Here is a 23,909-nt window from a genome sequence, read left to right as displayed (position 1 = left end):
GCAAATAAGCTCCAAGGAACAAACTGAGCAAAACATCAAGACTAGGGCAGAAGTGGTTCTTTCTATGTAACCCCTCAGATCGTAGTTCCAGGCACAGAAAAGCATTATCCTTACTAGCATACATCCATGCTACAAAGTGGAGTGCTCTGCAGAAGAACCAGAGATAACTTGGAGAGGGTGCTTGCTCCAGAGGACCATTCTGAACCAGGTCTGAGGCAAGGAACACAGCCAGCCGCACACTAATACGCAATGCACACACATTCAGAATTAGGAACAATTGTGCAGGGTGTTGTCTTGAGTCCTACTGTCAAAGGCAATGAACACCAAGTTGTAACAGCCATTAGCAGTTGTAACAGAAATGACAAGCAATAGTACCTATTTCAGGTTTGTCAAGGAGACTGATTAGGATGCGGAAGGGTTTCAAATAAGCTTGATGTTGTTCCTCTGTATCAGACTCTGGGCACTTCTGATGTAAAATTTCAATCAAACTCTAGTAAAAAGAAAACACCAAAATGTTATGTGAAGATGACAGATTGCTATTTTATTAAGACTTGAAGTATTTCTAAATTTGATTTTGTTTAGTACTGACTAAAATTGTACTTCAGCTTTCCATAGAGTAGACAAATCAATGACATCACCGTCTGTACTCAAGAGCTGATCTTATTTAGAGAAGCATTTTTAAATAATTCACGTAGTTCATCAAAGGTGCTTTCACTTGATTCTATTTGCATTGTAAGCACATACAATATTGGGCAAAATACAGCACAGCAGGCATTCAGATAGATGAAAATATAACCACTAAAAGGATGCTATCTTCAGAGACAAAAGGTGAAGGACAAGCCAAGCAGCACAGTGAACAATTCTAGATGCAGTTTGCGCTAACATTTGAAAGGATCCTAGATACATCCGTATACAATGAACACCCACCTCAACCAAAAGATCTTTAGAATATTTTCCAAAGAAATAAATAGCACGGTCTTCAGAAGTTGTTGAGTCTGGAGCAAAAGTACCACCTTTAATATCAGAGCCTACAAGATAAACAGAGGCACTAGGTGTACAGAGAAACACCACAGTACAGAACACTACACGTATGTCATTTATACAAACATCTAAATTACACTGCATTTTTAACCTTTGTTATTTCAACACTTTGCTTGAAACTAAATCACATACTGCCCAAGAATGGCCCACATATCACACTTTGAGGCATCAAGATATGCTATACTGAACATAAATCAAAACTCAGGTCAGATCCAGACATGGGGTCAGCAAGGGCAGCCATCATGCAACTCCATGGCTGCAGCTCTTGCCCCTTCACTTTTAGCCTCCTCTTATGCCGTTAAAAGGAGAAAGATGGGGAGAAGCTATAGCTTCTTATAGCCCCTCCTTCACAACTAAGGCCACGTGGGAAAAAAAGAGACAATTACTTCCAGAGGACAAGGTTAAAATGGCACTCCACTCCTTTCAGTCCACTGAACCACTTCAGAATAAACTGTAGATGGGACTAGAAATAACTCGTCAGATACCCTGTAATTCAGAACAGTGAGATGAATTCACCTCTGAAGTGAAGACTTCTTTGCTAAATGAATGCTTAATTTCATTAAAAATTTACTTAATAAATGCCAACTAAACAACACCTTATTTTATCAATATTATTAACTGCTGAAAAAGTGTATTATTTTTAAATTAATTTTTTTCCCCCTTAGGTATTCAGAATATTGAATATCACTGTATATTGTACAGTACCGAGCAACCATGCGTATAATCTTCTATTGAGTGACATGTCTCTTCTCAACAATGTCTGTGTAGCTGCTGACAGAATACAGACTAAATCAGTCCTGCGCAATAGAATAGTGCTTTCGTTGCAGTCCTAGGATAAAAACAAACATACTTTAGCTGTTTATGAACACTGAAACAAGTCAAATTGGTAATGAAGGTTGGTTTTTTTAACTTGTAATATTAATGTTTTGGAAAAAAAGACAGCAAAGTATCAACAACAAAATATTCTGTATATTAAAAATCTCAAGAAAGGCACTCTGACACAATTGTGATAATTTCTGTATTTCAGTTAAGCTAAAAATATTAAAGACTTCATTATGCTATGCCTTAAGACTTAAAATTTCTTGCTGCTTTCAAAATACTGACTATAACACTAGGTAAGTTAGAAGAGGATGGGAAACAACCCATTTCAAGCAACATTTTCTCTCCTAGTCTTTAAAAGCAGTATCTTTGTTTAGTGCAGACAGTTCCAAACGCTGAAATCCTACTTGAAAAAGGAGCGTGAGTTTTTTCCATATGCAGTTTCTCAGGCCTGAATTTAAGCCCATTCCAAATATCATGCAATATTCACTGCAAAAGCATGTCTTCATTTGAAGCTGTAAGGAGTCTGAGAAGCAGCAGTCTCCTCTACTATTAAAACTGATGGGGGGAAAACAAACTGCAAAACCTGTTCATTGATTTCGAAGGCACAAAATTCAGACATTTGGCAATAACAGAGGTAGGAGCTGGATTGGTTTCACAGAAGACACCTTCCCACACAAAGCGTGCATGCAACAACACCAAAGTAATCTTGTTACCAAAGCTGTATAAAACGGGAAGAAGAAGAGAATCGCTTCTAGAGTGTTTCTTTGCACAAGGACATTTGAATCCAATACTGATACACACAAAGACTTTATCTGTAGAAGGAAAAGAAAAAACACAGTGGTGTTTTATTTCATGATAACATTTAAACTACAATCACTATTAATGATCACAAGAAGGAAAGAAAGCAAATTGGTTATATCTGAACCTTAAAAATAAGAGGATAATTACCCAGCCATTTAACTCTGCCCCCAACATGAGTTAAAAAACAGTTTTGTGGAATGCTGTTAAAAGAATTGTTAACACTTTGCTACAAAGATTGTTGGCTTTGTAATGATACAGAATGTCATAGTGTGGCATCAGTAGCCATCAGGCAGAATGTGAAGCCTCACAAAATGCTGACACTAAAGCATTCCAACTAGCATTAGTTATTCTTCACTCAATTTAACATAAATTACTACCTACTGAAGATTTCCATTTTACTGAAAAAAGATACTAAATTTCAGAATTGTCTTCCAAAACAGAACACACTTTGAGAAATCCACATTAAACATTGTATGTACTGTATTATTGAAAAGCTAGTCTTCAACCTTAAATGACAATTCAGAACAAGTAGACCAAAGATGCCAGATTTATCTTCTGATTTGATACAGTCAGTCTTTTAAGGCTGTATGCAGTACCAATTTCCAAAAACTGCAGAAGCTTCGAAAGACTTGCATTCTGCAGGCTAACCAAAATCTGTATAGGAGGTTCTCTGCTATATTTCAGGTAAGATGCTCCCATGAAGTAACCACATTAAGCAATTCCAGTGTGGACTTTTCAGCTTCTCTTTCTCTCTCTCCAAAACATTTTTAAGAGCATGTCACTCTAATACAGAGAAGGCACAGTTTGCTACTAGGCTGGTATTACGGTAAATAAAACTGTTCTATGAGGAGTGTCATGAACTTACCGTGAGCTTATAATCTGTGCCAAGCATGTACTTCTGCTGTTTTCCAGACAGCTCTCTGTTGATATGACTGACAACAAAAAGAGAAGCTGGTAGCCTAATGGATGGGCTGACCAATACACTGCCCCAGAGTGCTCCATAGAACACTTCTTGGCCCATCAGTAAGGAGAGCTTCACAAGCAGAGCATCTGTTCTGTATGGAAACATAGTTGACGTGAGAAAAATAGATTTTTGTTAGTTCAGTTTTGTACCATAAAAAGGCATACACAGAATTAGCACTGTAGTTGACATAATTTATTTGATTTCCTCATCTTTGTATTATCAGTATTGCTCTTTTCATGTGAAGATGGCTGCATCTGATTGTATGAAAGCAATAAAAAAAGCACTCAATCCTTTGTCGTTGTACGCACTCACTGAAACAAAGTTTCTGTGCATACTTTGGAAACTTCTCCAGTAATTATCTGTAAACATTAAGCTTTGAACAATTACTGCAGTAGCTCTGATTGCAAAATATTTATGGCGAGAGGTGTGCAATGCTGAATTGGAAATAGTTTAAGCTGATGCTACACTCTGAAAGCCAGTTTTATTAGTCTGTGAACTGGAAGATATCCTACATATTTGTCCTTGTGATTATAAATCAATGGGCTCAATTTGTATGTCACTGAATGAAGAAAAAACATGAGATAAAATAACATGCTGACAGTTATTGCACAGAGGACTGGTACTGGTACACTGAAATTGGTTTAAAGGCAGTCACGTTGGAGGTCTTATGACTGACAGCACATTCTCTGCTATGGCAACTTGGTCAGTACTCCAGTATTTTACTATAATGTAGCAATTAAATCCTCGTGTGAGGAATGTACAGAAAAGAGTCCAACACAGAAAAGGGGACCTCCCCCTCACCCCCAGTCAGATAAAGTAGCCCTCAAGCCATTTTTTCCTTTTCCAGTGTGTGTGCACGCACACAAATTCATGCATATGTGTGTTTAAGAACATAATGTCTAGGCTGAAGCATGACCCAAGCTAGTACTTCTGTCAGGTTCAGGAACAGCAGGGAAGGTATCAGTGTTAGTCTTCAATGTTGAAGATTCTGAAAGCATTCAGTGGAAAGTCTCTCATGAAGCTGAATTTAAAATTATTCTAACACACCTTCCAGCAAGATATCTTGGTCTATCTTTCTTGCACCAGGATTATTACAATAAGTAAACTAAAGAATGACTTTCTCATGTAATTTTTACATTTCACAAAGTAATGTTAATTTTAGCATAAATCTTTCACAGTGAAATATATGGTCAATTCTTCTCTGTGATCCTGTTTGTTCAAGGCAAAGAGGAAAACAACGCCATCAAGAATAGAGGAAAAAGGCACATAAACAGAAGTTGGATTTTGGAAGTTCACTACTTCAAATTTAGTTTCAAAGTTCAGTCTTCCTAAAAAGGCTTCAGGCAGACAAGAGGTTTAGTTCCAAGGGAACCCCCTTCTCCCCCAAGTCCTTGTCAACTAGTGCTGTAGGAAAGAGAAAATTATACAGCCTGACAAACGGCACGTACTAAAATTCTGTTTCTCCAGCAGATGTGTGAAGAGGTATTTACTTGTCCATAGATCTGATGTTCTGGAATTGGCAACTGAGTGCTACTCACCAAGTTGGGAACACATGCAATCTACTCTTAGCTGCTCCAGCAATTGATAGGAGCCTTCAATTTAATACTGGTTTTTACAAAGAAGCATTAGACATAGAAATATTTTGCTTATTGTATGTATGTAATCTACACGGCCTAGCATATCTTGCTCTTTTTTTCTTTTTAAGGGTACACACAGCTATTTAAGATTCAAAAAGCACAGAGAGAACAGCTAACACATCCAGATCAGCAAAACAAAAGCAAGTACATTACCGATGTAACATTTAGTGACTGTTTAAGCAAAGAAACATTTGGATGAAACCTACAGTGGTTTGGTTCTTATAAGATCTTACAAAACAGTTCTGGTAACTTAAGTAAAACCACTACACAAATGGGTGCTCACCTGCTTTTCTCAGCATGCTTCCTCATCCTGACTTTATTGTACTGAATGCCACTGTCATCACTACCAGGGGCACCCAAGAGTGAGAGAGATACTTTTTCCCACAATAGATTTTATAAGTTGCCTCTTGCTTGTGTTTCCAGAACCTGAGGGTAAGTATCTGCTATAGAAATACTGGAAAGAATTCAGATGCTGTCTTGTGTTACAATGTTTAAATAGAATTTATTGACAGCACAGTAGTTTGGGGAGTCAATTATTTAGGAGTTCAGAGGAGCTTTGATAAATGAGTCTTGTTCCTTTCTCTCAGTGTATCTATTTTTAACCTTCATTTTCTGCTTTTCTCTTCTTCTCTTCCCGAGATGAAAACAAATGGGGAAAGGTTTTTTCTACTTTAGATTTGTTGCATCTTTCAGGGACTCACCATTCTTCCACCCTCAGAAGCTCTTTTATCGAGCCTTCTATATAGAGAGCTGACAGAAATTTGAGAATTCCCTAGAAAAGCAAAATACTGTATATTGTTTTTAAATTAGTATTAGTTCTCACCTGTCATAAATTTCTGATCCTTCTTCCAATCCTGGCAGCAGCCCAATTACAAAGGCTTGAAGACCAGGCAGGAGGGACTTCTGGAGAGGAAGAAAGTATTTCTCATACAAACCAAGGAGAACAGGCCTCACTGACATTGCTGCATTTGCCAGCAGAGGAAACAAACCAGAGCTTTAAAACAAACAAACAAACAAAGAAGAATTTTTAAAAAATAGTTATTAAAATAAACTGTGAAATGTATATGCTTTTAAAAGAAAAGTTTACCTGTACAAGAATAAATCCTTGGCAAGCCATTTTGTCCCAATAATTTTAAATATTATTTCATAGGTTTCTAACGCCTTTAAATGCACTCCACTAGGTAGTGCTGGATGCAAACACTGAGATAATCTTTTACTGATGATCAGCCGTCTTGGCAATAGAGAATATTTCAGGTTACTCTGAAGAGCCTGTGGAAGAAAGGAGATGAAAATAAATAGCTATAATGTAAAGAATGATGTATATGACTGAATGTCAAAGGTTTCCTGCTAGCACAGTAGTAAATGCATTCAAATGAGAACTAAATGCATTTAAGAGTTTTCTGTCATAAATGCATTTTGTTACACTGAAACAGCAGAATTCTGTGGTTGAGTTTTCATATGAAATCAGTACTGAAAAATCTAGAACTGGTCTTACTTTGCTTAGAGACTGGAAAAGGAAGTCAAAGGACAGGAGAGGGAACCCTTATCTTATCACCAGGGGAAGTAGGGAATTGACAAGAATAGCATCTCAGCTTTTAAGGACAGGGAATAAAGTAAGAATTAAATAACTATCTTTCCTCGTAAATTTTCATTTCACATATAGCTTAAATATAAACAAAAAAACCTTCTGACCAAAGCAGGAATGATTAAAAGGGACAATAACATCTTAGAAGGTATTTGTAATTCTTTCAGTAAGCTCTATTAACTACACCCACTGTATTGACTTATAAATGAAAGATCTTCACATAAGAAATAGTTGCAGACAGGCTAGGTCTCTGGAAAAAACAAACTGTAGCACCTTTCTTTGGAGAAATTACTCTTTTCCTTGAACCATGCATGCATTTCAGCAGGGTAAATAAGTACAGCTCTCCAATTCAGAGACAATAAAAAAAAGAAGTTGTAAGTAAAGGGCCCTTTAGCCTTTGAACATTGTCTGCTAAGGCAAACAGGTGCTTCACTGCAGATTGACACATGGGATGTTTTCAGGATTAGGCAAATTCTTGACTCTCCCAAAGGTTAAGTCATGGTCTTATCCTACCTAATTGTTTCAAACTTGAGGCTCTTCTATCCTGCCTGAAAAAAAGTTTTGAAAAAGCAGCAGACAAGTGAACTAATCCTTCCTTGCTCATTTCCAAGAAAAATCCCCGAACAGTTCTGCAACAATCATGGCATTCACTTGAATGCTGAATACACTCATCAGTAATAAGAGGAAAAGATAAACCCCATCATCTTTCAAAGGTGTGTGCAATGTATTGCTTATGACTTTGCAGTTGGTGGGCATAAGAAGCTAGAATCTGTGAGACTGCTATTGCATTATTTCTCCCATTTCCTGCCCTGCTTAAACTGAGACCAGCTGTTAGTAAAGAGCTTCTAGTAACATTTACTCAAGAAGAAAACGGTTGAGAGTTTGTAACAACGGCAAATAGAAATGTCACACCATTTTGATATACATACAGTATAAATGCCATTTAGAGCCAATTAATTTCCTTCCTTCCCTCTCCCAGTATGAGCACAAGATCTGTATGGCACTAAGAACTAGAATACAGCTGCAAGAATACAGCAACAGTCCACTTATGAAACTAAACCAGGTTATGTTTGTGGAGTTAACTTTGATAGCCGAGAGATTTACTCATACATTACATGAGTAATATTATTTCAATATTAAAGACTGAAATCTTTAATACTTGTAACAGTTTCAAAGACCGCTTGAAAGCTGGACTTTGAAACATTCTGTTTGCATTGGTTGGTATGTATTTGCCCACACCCTCTGTACATATATAATAGAAGGTAATTACAAAAAAAAATAATGCCAGTGGTAAATATATTTCCTCTCCATCTTAAGATTGAGGAAATGCCATCTTAATATTCTATCAGTTAAAATTTAAATATCAACTAGGTAGAAAATGAAAACATTCCCTGTTTATAACAGAGTATCTGATCCATTACAGAAATAATGCCATCTCATAAAACACGTCTTGTTTGGCTTATTTCATTTCCTAAGGATATGAAGTAAACCTCCACCAGCAAGAACTCCACTTCACCAATCAGGGAGCTAAGCAAAATATTTAGTCAGAAGAGGAAAAAATAGTCCGGCATATTAGGAGTTGAACAGTGGATATTTAGGGATAATTCAGTTTTAAGTATTTTCCTGGGTAACTCTGAAACCTTCCTATGTCCAAATTCCAGCAGCTGAGACTAACTTAGAACAGCACTGTATTCACATAATGTGATGTCAACCATACTGCATCACCTGAAGAACCAGAAGGCATCTCTGTACTGGGAGCAATATTGGAAGACTTTTATTATGATCCTCATACGTAAGTGGAGGAGAGCTTCAGTGTATCACATCACAACAATTCTGAGATGAAATTCCCTTCTCAAAAGCACGTAATCTTTTTTATGACTTGGGTTGAAAAAATACACAGTTGGACACAAGCTATGATACCTTTTAAGAGCGGATGTGCCTGGTTAACAGTTGTCTCTACCAGCAGATGCAAGGAATTTTAAACCACACTCTAATATATTAGAAGACTGCGGTTGCACCAAGACCCAATCCAGCAGAGACATGGGCTTGGCTGCTGCTTTGCTGAAACGTTCACATTCTTAACAGCTTCCCCAGAACTGCAGGGCTCAAAGAATTTTAAAAGGGTTGAAAGACATTAATTAGGGGATGGATCTAAAACTGTTAAATGCTAATTAGTTTCTCTGAGCTGACAGGCAAAGCTAAGAAGCTTGATTTTTAAATATCCTGAGCTCCCAACTGACAAAGAAAAAAAAAATCAGTTGTCTGTGAGATCTAGGACTGCTGAAATGACATTACAATTTCAGCTGTTACAGGTAAGTTAAATGTTGTGGTAGCAAGCCTGGTAGTGTTGGCGTTGTATGCAGATGAAGATCCCATTCCAAACCATTGCTTCCACATCCAGAATCCAACACTAACAACCACAGATGGACAACTCTGCTTAAAGGTTTTGACATCGATTATTCACCCATTCTTTTGATTCTTGTGAGCTTGATGTGACCATCCCTAGTTACATATGGGCTGAAGCCCATACATGATCTACTTTTCCTCCTTGTCTCCAACTGCTTTCCACATGAGCAGTTAGGGTGGCAGAAGTGTTAAAATGTCACTGGAACTGCTAGTAAGGGTTGAACTTGAAAAGCCTGAACTGCCAGCAAGCACCCGACACTTCATGTATCATCCCAGGTTTTCAGGTATCAGTGAGAAATCAACAATCCCAGAAAATTAAGAAGTATTTGATGTATCACTGGGTTTTAAAATAAAGACTTCAATCAGTAAGTCAGGAAAAAACCCATACGCGTCCGCATGCATGTCCAGTTTTCAACTTTTTACAGATCCTTTTTCTTAATGACTGACTAGAGAACACATTATACACACTAAACATTTCCTAATGCATAAGCATGCTCAGAGTTTCTTTAAAGGGTAGAAAGGGCAGACTGTATTCTTTGCAGCAGCGTATACATGTGCCTTGAAAAACAACCACCCCAAAACAGGCACACACATACACACAGAGGAATATTCGCATTTCCACAGTTACTGGTTTAAGTCATTCTGCACTGCTTTATAGCACCACTACAGATCAGTTAGATCAATTTGCCTAGACATAAAAAACCAAGCAGATCAAATAAATATTTTTATTTACATAACTAGAATTCCAGAAAAACGCAGCATGTACATCAATTTATAAGATTAACTTCAACTAGGAGATACTATAATTCTTGTTTTAGACAACACTGGTTGGGAGGAGAGGGGGGAGAAAGACAGCCTGTGTTTCCATATTCCACCAATTCATTTCCTAAGTGAAAAACCTTCTGAACAGAGCTTTAGCTTCCATAAAAACAGCAGCATGAATTTAAAAACCGGTTGTGAGGAAATGGTAAACTAGGAGCTACAGCTATACTAAAAGAAGGGGGAAAAGAGCTGTATAAAATATTCCTAGTCCTGCACGCTGCATTTGTGAATCAGGTGTGGTGAAGTTCCATAAAGCAATTAGGAGGCAAAGCTTCCCTTCTCAAAGATATAAGGCTTGCCTCCAACAGAAGGCAAGTGGTGCTTGTGTTTGTAGTTCAGCCAACGGTTGTTATAAAGCCGTGGCAGTCAAGAGTTCTCAGATGAAGCAACTGCTGTAATTAATGGCCATGCTCATTAAGTCTGTTTCAGAAAAATCCTTCTCTTCTCTCCCCTCAAGAACAGACATATTGTGACACTAAGTGTTATTACTGAAACAAACAATAATTATGCAGCTGCAATGATTTCTGTGCTTTCTTTCCCCCTCCCCACCAAACAGATCAAGTGCTTAGCTGAGATTCATCTTGAAGTTTTTGAAGAAAAGCCTACAGAAACAAGAAGTTTCTATTGAAAGTCAAACTAAAAAAAAATTACCTCGGATTTGCAGACTAAGACTAACAATAAGTATTGTAAGAACTTATAACGTATACATTTACACACTTGCGTTATGTCTAAGGATAAAAAGCAGTTTGAAAGTGCTCTTTTAGAGCAAATATTGCTATCATTGCTGAGCAAGTCAACCATGCCGTTAGCATAAAATAAATCCCTCCAGAACAACTGATTTTTCAAATGTTATAATATTTTGGTTTCACGGTGAACAATATGTATAAATGAACATCTTGCTCGGAAAAGAGACACTGGCCTGCCAGCCATGTTCAGTGGCAACAGTCACTAGAGAAGCTTACATGTAAATCCCGTATCACTGATACCCAAAAACTGTTGAAAAATTGTTGAACGAGGTGTTTCTGACAATATGCATGGCAAAATTCTGTCCATCATACTTATCAAACAGATGCAGGTTGGGTTTTTTTGGTAGGTTGGTTGGCTTTTTTGTTTGGGTTTGTTATTGTTTTTTAGTGTATATGGATTAAACAAACAAACAGGGTAGTTTAAACATTCATTTGCTAAAAACCCAGTGAGATTTTGTGCTTTTCTGTGAAACAGTAAATTTCAGAGACTTTTTTGAGTCTCTTTTCATAGTTTCCTTTCAAAAGCAGCCTGTGGAATCCAATATTTGATACTGCTCAGTTCCAAATTTTCCAAACTGTGTCACTTATCTACTGTTTGCCTGCACCCAGAGTTAAAACTTCAGGAAAATATATGCCTATAATATGGATTTAAAACCCTAACACAAACTATGCACTTGTATTTCCCTAACTTCATAATAGTTTTAGCCTCTTAATATCCTGAAGTTCACCCTATAGAAACACTTTTATATATATATTATATAACATATATCTCCATTTATACTCTGAATAGACAGTGACAAGCATTTGGGATATGAAAACAATGTTAAATGCACCTGTTTCACTGATAAACCCATATATGCTGAATCACTACCTATTTCTAGCTTTAAAAATACACCACCCTTCCCCTCTAGCTTTTTTTTCTGCCAAAGTATCAAAGTGATTTCTTAGCGTTGTATCCTTTTACAATATTGGAACAAGCTAGCAAAATCTGTGATAGTGCAAAACACTTTTTAGCACTAGGACAATTAAGAAGGATTACTGTATTCTGGATGCAGCAATCTGTATTGAACATCTGACAACCTTAATCACAAAACAGTGTTTCCCAAACAGCAAACACACGCAGATTTGAAAAAACAATAAAAACATGTTTCGAAGCTGTATCCAAGAACAGTACTGAGAAGAGAACAATGCTGCTATTTGAAGCATGGAGCAGCCTAGCCTGCAACTACTAAATCTGGTTTATAGTAACTAGAGCTTAAACAGAAGCAAAGCACAGAGAGAGAGATATTTTCAAGTGGAATATGAGTAAGTTTCAGGCAAAATTGAAGACAGTCTTTAGACACTAACATCCTTATTTACTGCCTGTTTAATCCACCTGTTTCCATCTGTCCATTTAAGTATTTATAAACATTACTTTCCATTGTTTCTCCTTCACTGTGATGGTGCGTAACACGCACACTATGCAATTTAAAACCCCAGAAACCTTTCCCTTAAAAACCTGGGGTGTAGTATTAGTTAGCAAATTCTGCCAGCTCTCCATCCTTCACTCATGCTCACACTTGGTACCTGCAGTTCCGTTCAGAACACCACAGCGAAGATTCATCCTACCTAACCTTAGAAGCCTACACCAGCTAAAAAACACGGGCAAAACTGCAGTAACTCACCTCAGGCTCCTATAAAACCAGTGAGGAACACACACAATTTTATAACAGCATTCCTCTGACCTACTTTAAATAGCAAGATATGAGTCACAAAAGAATAAAAAAACCCCATAAACCCCCTTATTCCTTTCCCTGTCTAAAACTGATTCAAGTTAAAGCTGTCCACATTAAGGTCATGTGAAGTTAGATAAGCCTCACCTCCCTTAGCTGACAAGAAATAATATTTCTAGACCTACAAACCGACCCGTCTGGCTGACCATTCAGAAGAAAGTCAACTGGTTTCTCTGTTTCTTCCCTGTTTTTTACAAGCCACTGTGAAATATCAGTTAGAACCACAGAAGCAACACAGAAACTGTGAAAAATTCAGTTTAACCTTGGCAGCTAAGTAGTAATAGAAAGAAGTAGCAGAGCTGTTTCTTGTCACGAGGGGTAAAACCAGCAAGAGATCCAAGATTACTAGTTTCAGCCAAGGCCAAAGGGATCTGGATCAGCTCCCACCATTCTTTTTCCCTCATCTTTAAGTAGCGAGAGCCTGTGCTGCTTCCTCCAGATCTTATATTAGAAAGGGTAATGCCACTGAGCTTCTACAGAAGCAAGAGTGTGTGTGTTAACTTCTGGGACTCAATAGTGCAAAGTATTGTTGAAGCCTGCCTACAGGAGAAAAAGCATCAGAAATTATTACACCTATATAAGCAAGAACATCCACAATTAAAGTCAACAGTACAAAGACTCTTAAGAAACATGTGCTTAAAACAGATCTTCCATGCTACTCTAGAAGCACGAAAAGTACTTCTGAAACTCCTTGACTTACCCTCTCCTGTCTCTCCCTTTCTCAGCATCTTGAAATTTTCTTAATAATAGGCATCACTGCACACCAGTTACTGACACCCAGGTTCCTGAATATAACCACGTGCAAGTGTTTGAAAACACTTTTATCATTGAGATACTGTTGATCTCCCCCCTCTTACCCATTCTCTCCCTGCCCATTCATTCACCTCAGAACTGGCTGTAGAAGAAATTAGTGTTGGGGGAAGTGTTTATGACATAGGAGTCTAAAGAACTCAACAGCAATGTTCATGTTTTAGGATGTAAGAGACCAAGTAATCATAGGACTTAAAAGCATAGCTGTTGACATCTTATTTCACAATCTTCCTTTCTGGCAGTACATCCCCGACATTTCATCCTTATTTTCAGATAACAGACAGAAGCAGATGAACACTGGGGATGATTTGCTCTACCAATTCTTAAGCTCCTCCAACAATTAAGTCCATAAAATACCACAGCAGATGGACTGATGTAACAGCTAAAAGCTTTTCTGCTTGGTTTCTACTACGCTGCTACATATTTTGGCAATTATGTACCTGAATAAGAGCTTCAGATAGGTATTAATCACTTCTGTATGTTCTTCTAGGTCAAGATAAAAGATCAAAGCCCACCTCTTGCCACAGGTAAGAAATCTCTCACTCTAATTATTGCTTATTTTCCCTTTTGAGAGAAGCATTACAAAGGGCTCTAGCTCTCATTGACTCAACAGGAATCATGATGAAACAGCGAAGGCAGAAATGCATAACTCCTATTGCCAGAGCAATATTCAGCTTCTCTCCTCTTAAGAGGAAAAAACGTGGCTGCCCTTAAAAAACCCCTCAATTTAGCAAATGTTGTTCGAGTTTTCAAGACAGATAAAAAGGAAGACCATGGTAAGTAATTACAGGCCTGTCAGTCTCACTTCAGCATCTGGTAAAAAGATGGAAAAAGTTATTCTGGAAGTTACCGAAAAACACTTGAGACACAACATAGTCATTGGTCATATCCATCATGAGTTCATGAGGGGAAAGTCCCGCTTTTTAATTTCCTTCCATAACAAGGTCGCTCACCTAGCTGAACAAGAGAAGCCAGTAGATGTGGGGTTTTTTTATTTTAGCAAAGCTTTTGGTGTTGTCTCTCACAGCATCCTTCTGGATAAACTGTCCAGCACACAGCTAGACAAGTCCATAACATGCTGGCCAAGCAATTGGCTGGTGGGCTGGGCTCAAAGGGTTATAGTAAATGGAGTTAGATCAGGCTGGCAGCCAGTCACCAGTGGGGTTCCCCAGGGCTTAATGTTAGGGGCAGTGCTCTTTAATGTTCTTACAAATGATCTGGTTGTAGGAATCGAGTGTACATTACGTAAGCTTGCCGATGATACTAAACTAGGAAGAGTTATGGACTCCCTCGAGGGCAGAGAGGCCTTACAGAAAGATCCGGATAGACCAGAGAGCTGGGCAATCACCAACCCTATGAAATTTAAGAGCAAGTGCTGGGTTCCCCACCTAGGACAGGGTAATCCTGGTTATATGTACAAACTGGGGGACAAGAGGCTGAAAAGTATCCCCGCAGAAAGAGATGTGGGGTTTTGGGTTGAAGGCAATTTGGGTATGAGTCAACAGTGTGCCCTGACAGCCAAAAGGGCCAACCACGTCCTTGGGTGCCTTAAGTGCAGTGTCGCTGGCTGGTCGAGGGAGGGGATTGTTCCACTCTACACTGCAGTGGTGCTGCCCCACCTCAAGTGCTGTGTGCAGTTTTAGGCACCTCTGTATAAGTAGGACATCAAATTATTAGTGTATCCAGGAGCGTGACCAAGATGGTGAAAGGTCTCGAGGATAAGACTTACGAGGAAGTTTGTTCAGCTTGGAGATGGCTAAGGGGTGCCCTCATCACAGTCCACAACCTCCTCAAGGTGGGCAGTGGAGGGGGAGGTGTTTATCTCCTCTCTCTGGTGACCAGTGATAAAACAAGAGAAAATGGAATGAAGCTGGCTGGGTCAGGGGAAGTTTGGACTGGACATTAGGAAAAGGTTCTTCACTGAGAGTGTGGTGAGTCACTGCAACAGGCTCCCTAGGGAAGGGGTCACAGCATGAAGCCTGTCAAGAGTTCAAGGAGCATCTGGATGATGGTCTGTATAATATGGTTTAGTTTTAGGTAGTCCTGCAAGATGCAAGGAGTTGGACTTGATGATCCTTATGGGTCCCTTCCAAATTCAGATATTCTATAACTCTATGGATTCTCCTCCTCTTGGAAAACTCTGTAGAATTAAGGTTTAGCGATGACAGCAAAGACACGTGAGGCATCTATCGGGTAACAACAGATGTTTCCTTATGAATTCTGCAGAAGTTGCCTCCTCCCACCCCTACTTCCTTAATGACTGTAATTACTCTTGTCCCATGTATGCTGAGGAACAGCTTTATGTTTAAAAAGACCAAATGGGACACAACATATACCTTGTTTCTTGGGCAGGAGGAGAGGACACACTGCCCAAGTGTTTACCCATAAAACCCTTTTGCTTTCTTCCTACATTCAGTCATATTTTCCATGGTCATTCAAAAGATGCCACCAGCAGCAAATCACTCATTTCCCCAAATACAAGGGAAGGGCACAGCCAAGTGAAAGTTATCTTTACATATAAACTTTGACACAATATATATACTAAAACTTGTGACCTCCTGTTCTATATAAAGACGTTTTTGGCTGCTCTAGAGTGAGTATCCAGCATCCTGAGGGTTTCTTCAATGCAAAAACTAAATTAACTTAGCTGTATAAAGAACATAAACCATTAGAAGGAAACCTCTGTTGGTTCTACCAGAATTTCTCATATTTATATAAGAGATACCAACTTGGCTTCCTCCATTACCCTTCCTTTATGAATCAATCTTTTTCTTGAGTGGATTTTTAATTTTGCTAAGTGTTGTAAGTTAGAGAAAAGTTAATAACAATACAAAGATAATAAACAAATGAAAAACACATTCCTGTGACACAGTACCTTATTGAGTTTGCCAAGGGAAGATATAAGATCCGCCCATTCACTTGATGATTCAAAGTTTCTCAAAGCTTTCTCAATCGCTGAAGAATAATTTCTGTATCTGTAATCACCAAGTAACTCCTGCTCTTCTGGATCCATCTTTGGTTCTCATAGCAAGGTGGAATTTCCTGGTAAACTAAAACATGCACACAGTTACAAAAAGATAACCTGCATTTAAGTTCTAGCAAACCTAGAGTACTGTAAGGGAGTGATAACTATGTAGAAGCACTGATGGATCACAATAAACAGGTCGTCTGATCAAGTTTCAACACAAAGTTAAAAATAATTTGAGGCATAACTCCCAACTCCCCACTGCCTGTTTTAGAAGTTTTGCAATCACATTTTCGTATTTATGAAATGTTTTTTCCTTCCACGCACATGGATGTCTCACACAGTAACAAAGGAAATTATAATAAAGTGTCATTACAAACAAAGTGCTGACAAGGAGTTAGGGAGAAGTAGTTTTCATAAGTTGTTGCCTGTGCAGTGTTTTGAAAGGTTACCTGTAGCAATGGAATGTGAAACATTTAATATCAAAATACAACTTCCCAGAGGAATCTCATTAAAGGGCCTCTCGGTCCACAGCAGAAGGAGCTCTCAGAACTCTGCATCTCAACTTGGCAGCAGCAGATGCTGAAGTACAAGACTAAGGTGTTATGCCAAAGCATAATCTTTCTTTATTCCACAAAAAAAAGTATCCATATATTTTTACAGAGAAGACAGAAGTTATCCAGACCTGATTTTCTCATATTCTGCAATGCATTTAGAAAAAAACCCAACAACCTAAACCAAGCCTGTTTTAGAACAATGGGAAACAAGTGTGGTTGGACTTTATGTACTGAAAAATCATACCTTCACTCCTATGCTAGCTATGACACTAGCTCTCCTGTTAGCTAATATAAAAATATTCTTCTAGAGAGATATTTACGTTTAGGAATGCCAGGTTTAGTTCAATCAGTGTTACAGCACCAATACAGAAAAGAAAGCACTGTTCTATAGCAAAACATTTAATAATATTTCTGAAAGACATCTGCATTCAGTTTCCTACTGTTAGGACACAAAAATAAACCAAGGTAGCCCTCTATATTCTTTTAAAGCAGGTCACCTCTCAAAGCATTAAAAAAAAAATATTCAAAAATCAACAATTGTGTACTGTCCATTAACTTTATTAAACTACAATAATCACATCAATGTAAGATTTTTGGTGGCAAACTCTCAGAAACAGGAAAATACTGGATGCACCCAAAATAAGAGAAAGGTTTCTAAACACAGGTTTAAGCCACCTTTGTACTCCCCAATAGCAGGATTGCCAATACAACCGCTCTGTCATCCAACCTATATCCATCACTATGGGGGGGGGGGGGGGGGGGGGGGGGAAGTATTATCACACAATATCATCAGGGCTATGGTTGGTTGATTTTGTTTGTTTGTTTTGCTACAGTAAAGGTTTAATTTTCTGTTTTCACCAGGATGTATGCAGTGCTTCTCAGAGCATAGAGTAAAAAAACCCCACTGTCTTGCAGGGTATAACATTCAGCCAGGATACAGCTATTCTCGCTCCAACAAGGATTTTTAAAAAAAGTCAACCCTCCCATTAAACTTAATGAAGTGGCAAACCTGCAATACACTGTCAGCAAAAATTACAAGTAATCTGATACAGACACTGCCCCTGCCACTAGCAGGGCAAGAAATTGCACTCTATTTCCCTCATCTCATGCAAGTACCTTAATCATTGGACTACTGGATTGTATTCATACTCAGAACAAAACATGAGCTAGCAAGTATTCTAGCAGGTCTCTGCTGAGCTAAGAGTGCTGCCACTTTCATAAATAAGAGATTTGTCTGGATCATTCAGAATCAGGCAACCGTTTTGCTGACAGAACACATCAAATTCTTCATCTGTAAATGCAATGTAACCGCATGAATCCACTTAGCGAACAGGAATCAATCAAGTTATCAACAGCACTTAGAGAGGTTCTACATATTCTATGAAAATCATGTTCTAAAGCATTCTCACAGCATTAAAACCTGGTCTATTTAAGTAAAAACTAATTAGATTCTGAGGATAAAACAAAATGTACTACTCCAGGGGTAAAAAAAAAAAACCCAAACCAACAACCTCATAAAACTTCATTTGGGGGGGAAAGATGTCTTATTCAGTTCTTAAGACACTTTGGTGTGAAAAGAGAGCTGAACAGTGTATTCCCACCCAGAAAAGCAGGGATGGACTTAATGATTTTAGCATGCATTGATGTTCACGTACCTATGCTGCTAGATGTCAGCAAGGTTTGAAGAAATCCAATAATCTAAATATGGCCACTAGATCGTGTTTGTGCTTAATATACAAAGGCAGGAGGATTTATATAAGAAAAAAAGAACAAAAGGTAAAACAAAAGCCACTTGGCAGTGACCTTCAGGCACGTCTTCCAACGCTCCGGTCACAAACTTCCTTAGAAAATGGAGACGGTACCAGTCCCCCACCGCTGCCCGCGCTGCCCCCTGACAGGTGAGCGCGGCGGGCGCTGCCTCCGGCCCCACGGGACGAGCCGCTGCCCCCCGGGCTGCGGGGCCTCTGCGGGCAGCCCCTCGCCCCCGCCGGCCGCCGGTCGCTTCAGAGCCCGGCTGCGCGCAGCACCACGCCAGGCCCGGTCGCGGCGGCACCGGGGCCCCGCTCAGGGCCCGCCCCGCGGGGTGGCGCCGGGGACCCCCAGGACCCCCGCCGGCGGACGGGCAGCCCCGCGGCGCAGCGCCCCTCCGGCTCACCCGCCAGGCGGGGACCGGCGAGCCCGTGCCGGCTGCGGCCGCGGCGGTGACAGGGCGGGCTCCTCCGCCGGCGGCGAGCGGCGCTGCCCCCTCGGCCGGGCCCCCGCTGCCCCCCGCCGGCGGGCCGCCCCCAGCTGCCAGCGCGTTTCCCCCCCGCCCCTCCCCACGCGCCACCGCCCTGCTCCCCGCCGCCCCCGTACCTGCCGGGGCTGCGCCCACCTCCCGGGCCGGCGGCGACGTGTCCCAGCCCGGCGCGGGACGGGGGGCGGCACCCGCAGTCTCTATGGCAACAGGAGGGAGCAGAAAAACCCCCTCCCGCTCCACGAGGGCCGCGCCGCCGTCGGCAGCTGGGGCGGTACCACTGAATGCAGCGCGGGGAGCGGGAAGGCGGTACACCGGGGCAGCAGGGCTCCGGGTGCCCCCGTCCAGCGGTGGCCGCTCTCTTCACCTGGTGCCGAGCCGCGAGGGGAGGCTGCCGGTGTGGGTGAGCGCTACAGCCCGGAGCGGGTCATCCGCCACCCCCCGCGGTGAAATGGTACACCCCAGCGGGCGGGCCCGACGGGGGCGCCGAGCGCCCCCTGGCGGCGCGGCCCGAGGAGTGCCGCCGGCAGCGGCGGGCGGGTGGCTCCGCGCTGCCCCCGCCCGTTCGCCCGTTCGCCCGTCCGCGGAGCTGCAGGGGAAGCGCGGGGCGGTGTCCCGCCGGCGGGCCGCTGCCTTTGCCCCGTGCATCGGCCTCGGCTGCTCTGGACACCAGGCGGCGGCTGCGCGGAGCCGCAGCCTTGCGTGTTCCCCACTCGCCGGCCGCAGCTGTGCGCGTCCCTGCGCGGGGCCGGCGCCTGCTCCTCCGGGCCAGGCGGGTCTCAGCGCTTCCTTGCACCGGAGCCGGGGAAGGGGCAGCAGTTTTGCTTCTGTGCCAGATGGTTTGGGGCACGAAGTTCTTCCGACAGGTGTTGTAGACGCAGCTTTCACGGGGACTCAGCTGCCACGCTTACAGTGGGCTCAGCGTCCATCTAAGAAGCCCTCTGGTCTTTACAAAAGGCTTGAAAGAACGTTAATGTGCTTTTCAGATTTTCAATACTCTTGTAGCGAAAAAAGAAACTAGTAAAATACCCGTGTTAAGTAAAATACACTATCATGCCAGACAAAGATTTATATCCTGTGGAAACATGTTGTTTAACCTCAGGGTTTTTTCCTTTTTTTTTTTTTTTTAATATGCAGCCAGAGCATAGTCCTGGTAGTTCAAAATAGCTGAAAAAATCAAGGAAAATCCGCCTGTTCAGTTACTCAAGATAACAGAAACTGTTAAGCTTTTGATGGATACTGTTTCAGAAGTGATCTCCTGTAAGTTTTATGTTAATATTACTCTTATTTTCTTGAGACCACTTGCCTTTCCCCTTCCTAGCTAGATTTTAGTAATTTGGTATGCTTTTCTTCTAGCAAATAAAAGCTGCAGCTCCTGGCAGCTGACGAGACTGCTTTATGCATGTGCCAGAATGATGGAAGCAAGATGGGAGGGTAGGGAGGCTTCCACGTCTGCTTTCACTCCCCAGTTGCGTACATCTCCAAAAGCTGGAGCAGGTACCAAAAGGCACCGCTAACTTAGCTTCACATGTGCTGCCTCGCCAGAAAATCTGAGCAGCTGTTGACCAGCTTTCGTATGGCCCACGTGGCTCTCGCACATTCCATCCATTTGGGCAGTCAGCATCTGTCAGCAGGCAGTGCCGGGGTCAGCATGGACTCCTGAAAGGCTGGGTAGCCTCAGAGAAATGTGTAACACGTGGGAAATGTGTGTGATAAAAATATTAAAACGTTTTGCAGTGATTTACAGATTTATTGCAGATCTGTCAGCATTTAAAAAGACAAATCCTCAGAAATGGGGTGGTATTAGAGCACACGGTCAATCAGGTTCTAAATTCAGATGGGGTCTTCCTCCTAATAAAATAAACTATTTTGATCCTTCAAATATAACATTTTTCCTTAGGTATACACAGCAGGAAATATTTTCAGTACCACAGACATCAATATAGCTTATCTTTCCAAACTGCAATGCAATCAATTTAAGTTTCAATTTCTAAATTTTAGGGTTTTGTAACTTTTGAAGTAGCTTAGCTTACTTCTTGCAAATGAAGGTCAGTGCTTGAATACGTGCCCGAATGAGCAAAGAAGTCTTATTTTTGATGTTGTCCTTAGCACATGATATCAATGTCCTAAAGTATGTCAAATTAGTTGGGATATTTTCAAATTTGTTTCTGAGGGTTTGCTATCTCTTTAGAAGTTCTTTTTCTTGCAAATTTATGGGGTTTGACTGAACCAGTTGTATATGGGTGCCTAACCATGATAATTTCATTCTGATCTGAACCTATTTGGCATTTCTACCACAAGATGTCTTCTAGAACTTCAAAGAATCAGGCAGGCAGGTGGAGGAGAGGGATCCTCCTGGGCTCCTGCTGAGGGAATGGCAGCAGTATCAGATCAGCCACCAGCAGGCCCAGAGCATCTCCTGATGGAGAGAGGTGCCACGGAAGCACTCAGCCTGCTGGGAACCTTTGATCATAATGTGCACCAAAAGTGACCACCCTTCCAACCAATGTACTTCTCTGCTTGGGTCCTTACAAATCTGCTGGATGGCAAATTATTTGAAAAATAATTCCTAATGCTGTTTTTTGTATCAGAGGTTACGCTAATTGAAAGCATGCCTATCGTACTAACTATTCAAAACTTCTTTCCAGGAAGGGCTATAAATCAGTTTGTTATACGCACCATGGCAGCACTGCCCATGCTAAATCCTGGCCCCTGGGATGGGATCAAGTAATAGATTTACTGATGTAATCACTTCTGGAGACAGCCAGGCTGCATTTCAATCGAACGAACATTCACATTAACTTCCACGTGATGTTAACATAAATCTGTTTTGTACTGGAAAAGTCTACTCCAATCATACAGCGCTTGACAGATTTTTTAAATTTATTTTTAGAAATATCCCTCACAATTTAAAATATGACATTTCTGCCATGAAACTATGTAGCGTTTCTATTATTTAGTGAGGGAAGTCTAACAAGTTGCTTGCTTTCAGTATTTTATCTCCCTAGCAGAGTCTAAACCAATACATTCACAAAACACCGGAGCCACTAGTGCCTTATGGTCACTAAATACTGTATAACTTAAATCAAACAAAGCAGACATGCCCATCACATCAAGGCATCTGAGTATGTGGGTATGTACCTGTAGAGGGACAGGGTAGGATTTTTAAGAGTGCTGAGTAACCGCAACAGTAGATCAGTGAGCAGGGTTCAAAGACAAGACAACAATCCAAACTGGGATATGTGAAGTTGGGCTTTACTCATTCAGATGTAAGTGCTATGAATAGCTGACCTTGTGAAGAGATCTACAGATGATGAAAACTGGCCTCCAAGACCAGAATTTTGTCCAGCTGACAGTTTCCTTTATAGTCAGTTCCAAAATGAAGTCTTTGCAGAACAAAAACAAAACCTGAAGAATTTCCATTGTAAAACATCATTATTGTTCCTTCTCTTTTTTCAGTATTTGAGATTAAAAAGCTAAAACCACTCCTTTACTAATGTGAGACTGGAGTTCGAATTATATTGTCCATTTAAGTGTTTAAGTAATACTGGGCAGCATATATAATCTAAATTTTCTAGGCACAGTTTTAGGCTGAGAGGAACGCCACAGCATTCAAAGTCAGAATGCTGCCTACATGTTGGATTATACTACAAGAGATGGGTTTAATTAAAATTATCTGTGGACATAAATGAATTCTCAAGAGCTCTTGTAATCATTATTTATATAGGAAAACACTTAAATGGAAAATTTAAGGAAACATGTTAAGATGGGTATATTCTCTTCAACTTCTTAGGTAAACTGACCTCAAACTCTCTAGGCATGTCTACAGTGCAGCTTTGAAAATAAAGTGCCCTCCACTATGCAGTACTGGAACCATCATGGACACAAAAGTCTGGCCCACACTACAGTTATAAGCATTGCAGGGGATCCAGATAGAAATGACCTGGTTGTAATACCCTTTACGTTCAAAGAAGTTTAGATGAGAGCAGTCTCCTTACTGATTGCCCCCATACCTTCAGATCACTGGCTTTGCAAAGCAAAGCTCTGCCAAACAGCCGGCCGACTACAGCCTTTGAAAGTGATGGCTGCATTGTTAACTTGCACACTGGGATGTCTGCAGCTTCTCTTTCAGAAAGTCCCAGCAGCTTTGCACAGCGTTTATATTCAGCTGATGCAGCAGCAGGTACAGCTTCCACTCCTAAAGTTTTGCCACTGCTGCCTGCCTGCATCCCACACAAGCTACGGCATCCCCAAGAAACTGCCTCCACTGAGCTCTCACAATTGTGAATCCAGGTCCTTCATTGTCCCACATCACCACAGCTACTGCATTGCCAGCCATTTTCTTTGGCTAATAAATTTCAAAGTAAAAATAGTAGTGACATGCTGTAAAAAGAAAAACAGTAAATCACGCATAAATTTTTTACACAGTACAACAGACCATTATTATTTCATCCCCTTCCTAACCCGTAAACTTTACACAATTACTACTCAGCAAGTGTGCCAGAATCTGAAAGCAACAAAATACTTCAGACACCACGGACATGGGAGAGAAGCAGGGAGAGAGCTTAAAAAAAAAATAATTTTTTTTTGTTGAACAGCGCAAGCCCTATCCAAAGATTCAGCCTGCCACTCATGCCATACAGCCTGTTCTCTGATTCTGCTCTCAGCAAACAGCCCTCCCCTGGCAGCTTGCCCGGTGCAATCCCAGCTCTCTTCCCAGGACACAGTTCTACTGGTGTCACTAG

The 23,909-nt window shown here is 40.9% G+C and overlaps 1 protein-coding gene across 2 annotated transcripts in view; it reads right to left on the bottom strand.

Annotated features, from left to right (window-relative positions):
* The window catches only part of DOP1B (DOP1 leucine zipper like protein B), a 51,819-nt gene extending 32,388 nt beyond the window's left edge, over positions 1-19,431 (bottom strand). Inside the window, exons 1-9 of one of the 2 annotated variants that reach the window (XM_080376241.1) lie at positions 19,284-19,431; positions 16,282-16,456; positions 6,353-6,534; positions 6,089-6,259; positions 3,530-3,719; positions 2,577-2,675; positions 1,747-1,870; positions 928-1,028; positions 376-490 (exon numbers count right to left, since the gene is read on the bottom strand). In XM_080376241.1, coding sequence (XP_080232367.1) covers positions 376-490; positions 928-1,028; positions 1,747-1,870; positions 2,577-2,675; positions 3,530-3,719; positions 6,089-6,259; positions 6,353-6,534; positions 16,282-16,419 — 1,120 coding nt within the window. In that variant the 5' untranslated portion in view covers positions 16,420-16,456; positions 19,284-19,431. The remainder of the gene's footprint in view (positions 1-375; positions 491-927; positions 1,029-1,746; positions 1,871-2,576; positions 2,676-3,529; positions 3,720-6,088; positions 6,260-6,352; positions 6,535-16,281; positions 16,457-19,283) is intronic. The other variant, XM_080376240.1, reaches the window with a different exon arrangement.
* Between the last annotated feature and the right edge of the window lie 4,478 nt (positions 19,432-23,909).

Source organism: Falco punctatus, assembly GCF_963210335.1.
Source record: "Falco punctatus genome assembly, chromosome: 2".
NCBI classification, from domain to species: Eukaryota; Metazoa; Chordata; class Aves; order Falconiformes; family Falconidae; genus Falco; species Falco punctatus.
The sequence above is the reverse complement of the archived record's forward strand: the minus strand, read 5'-3'. Positions and strand labels throughout refer to the sequence as shown.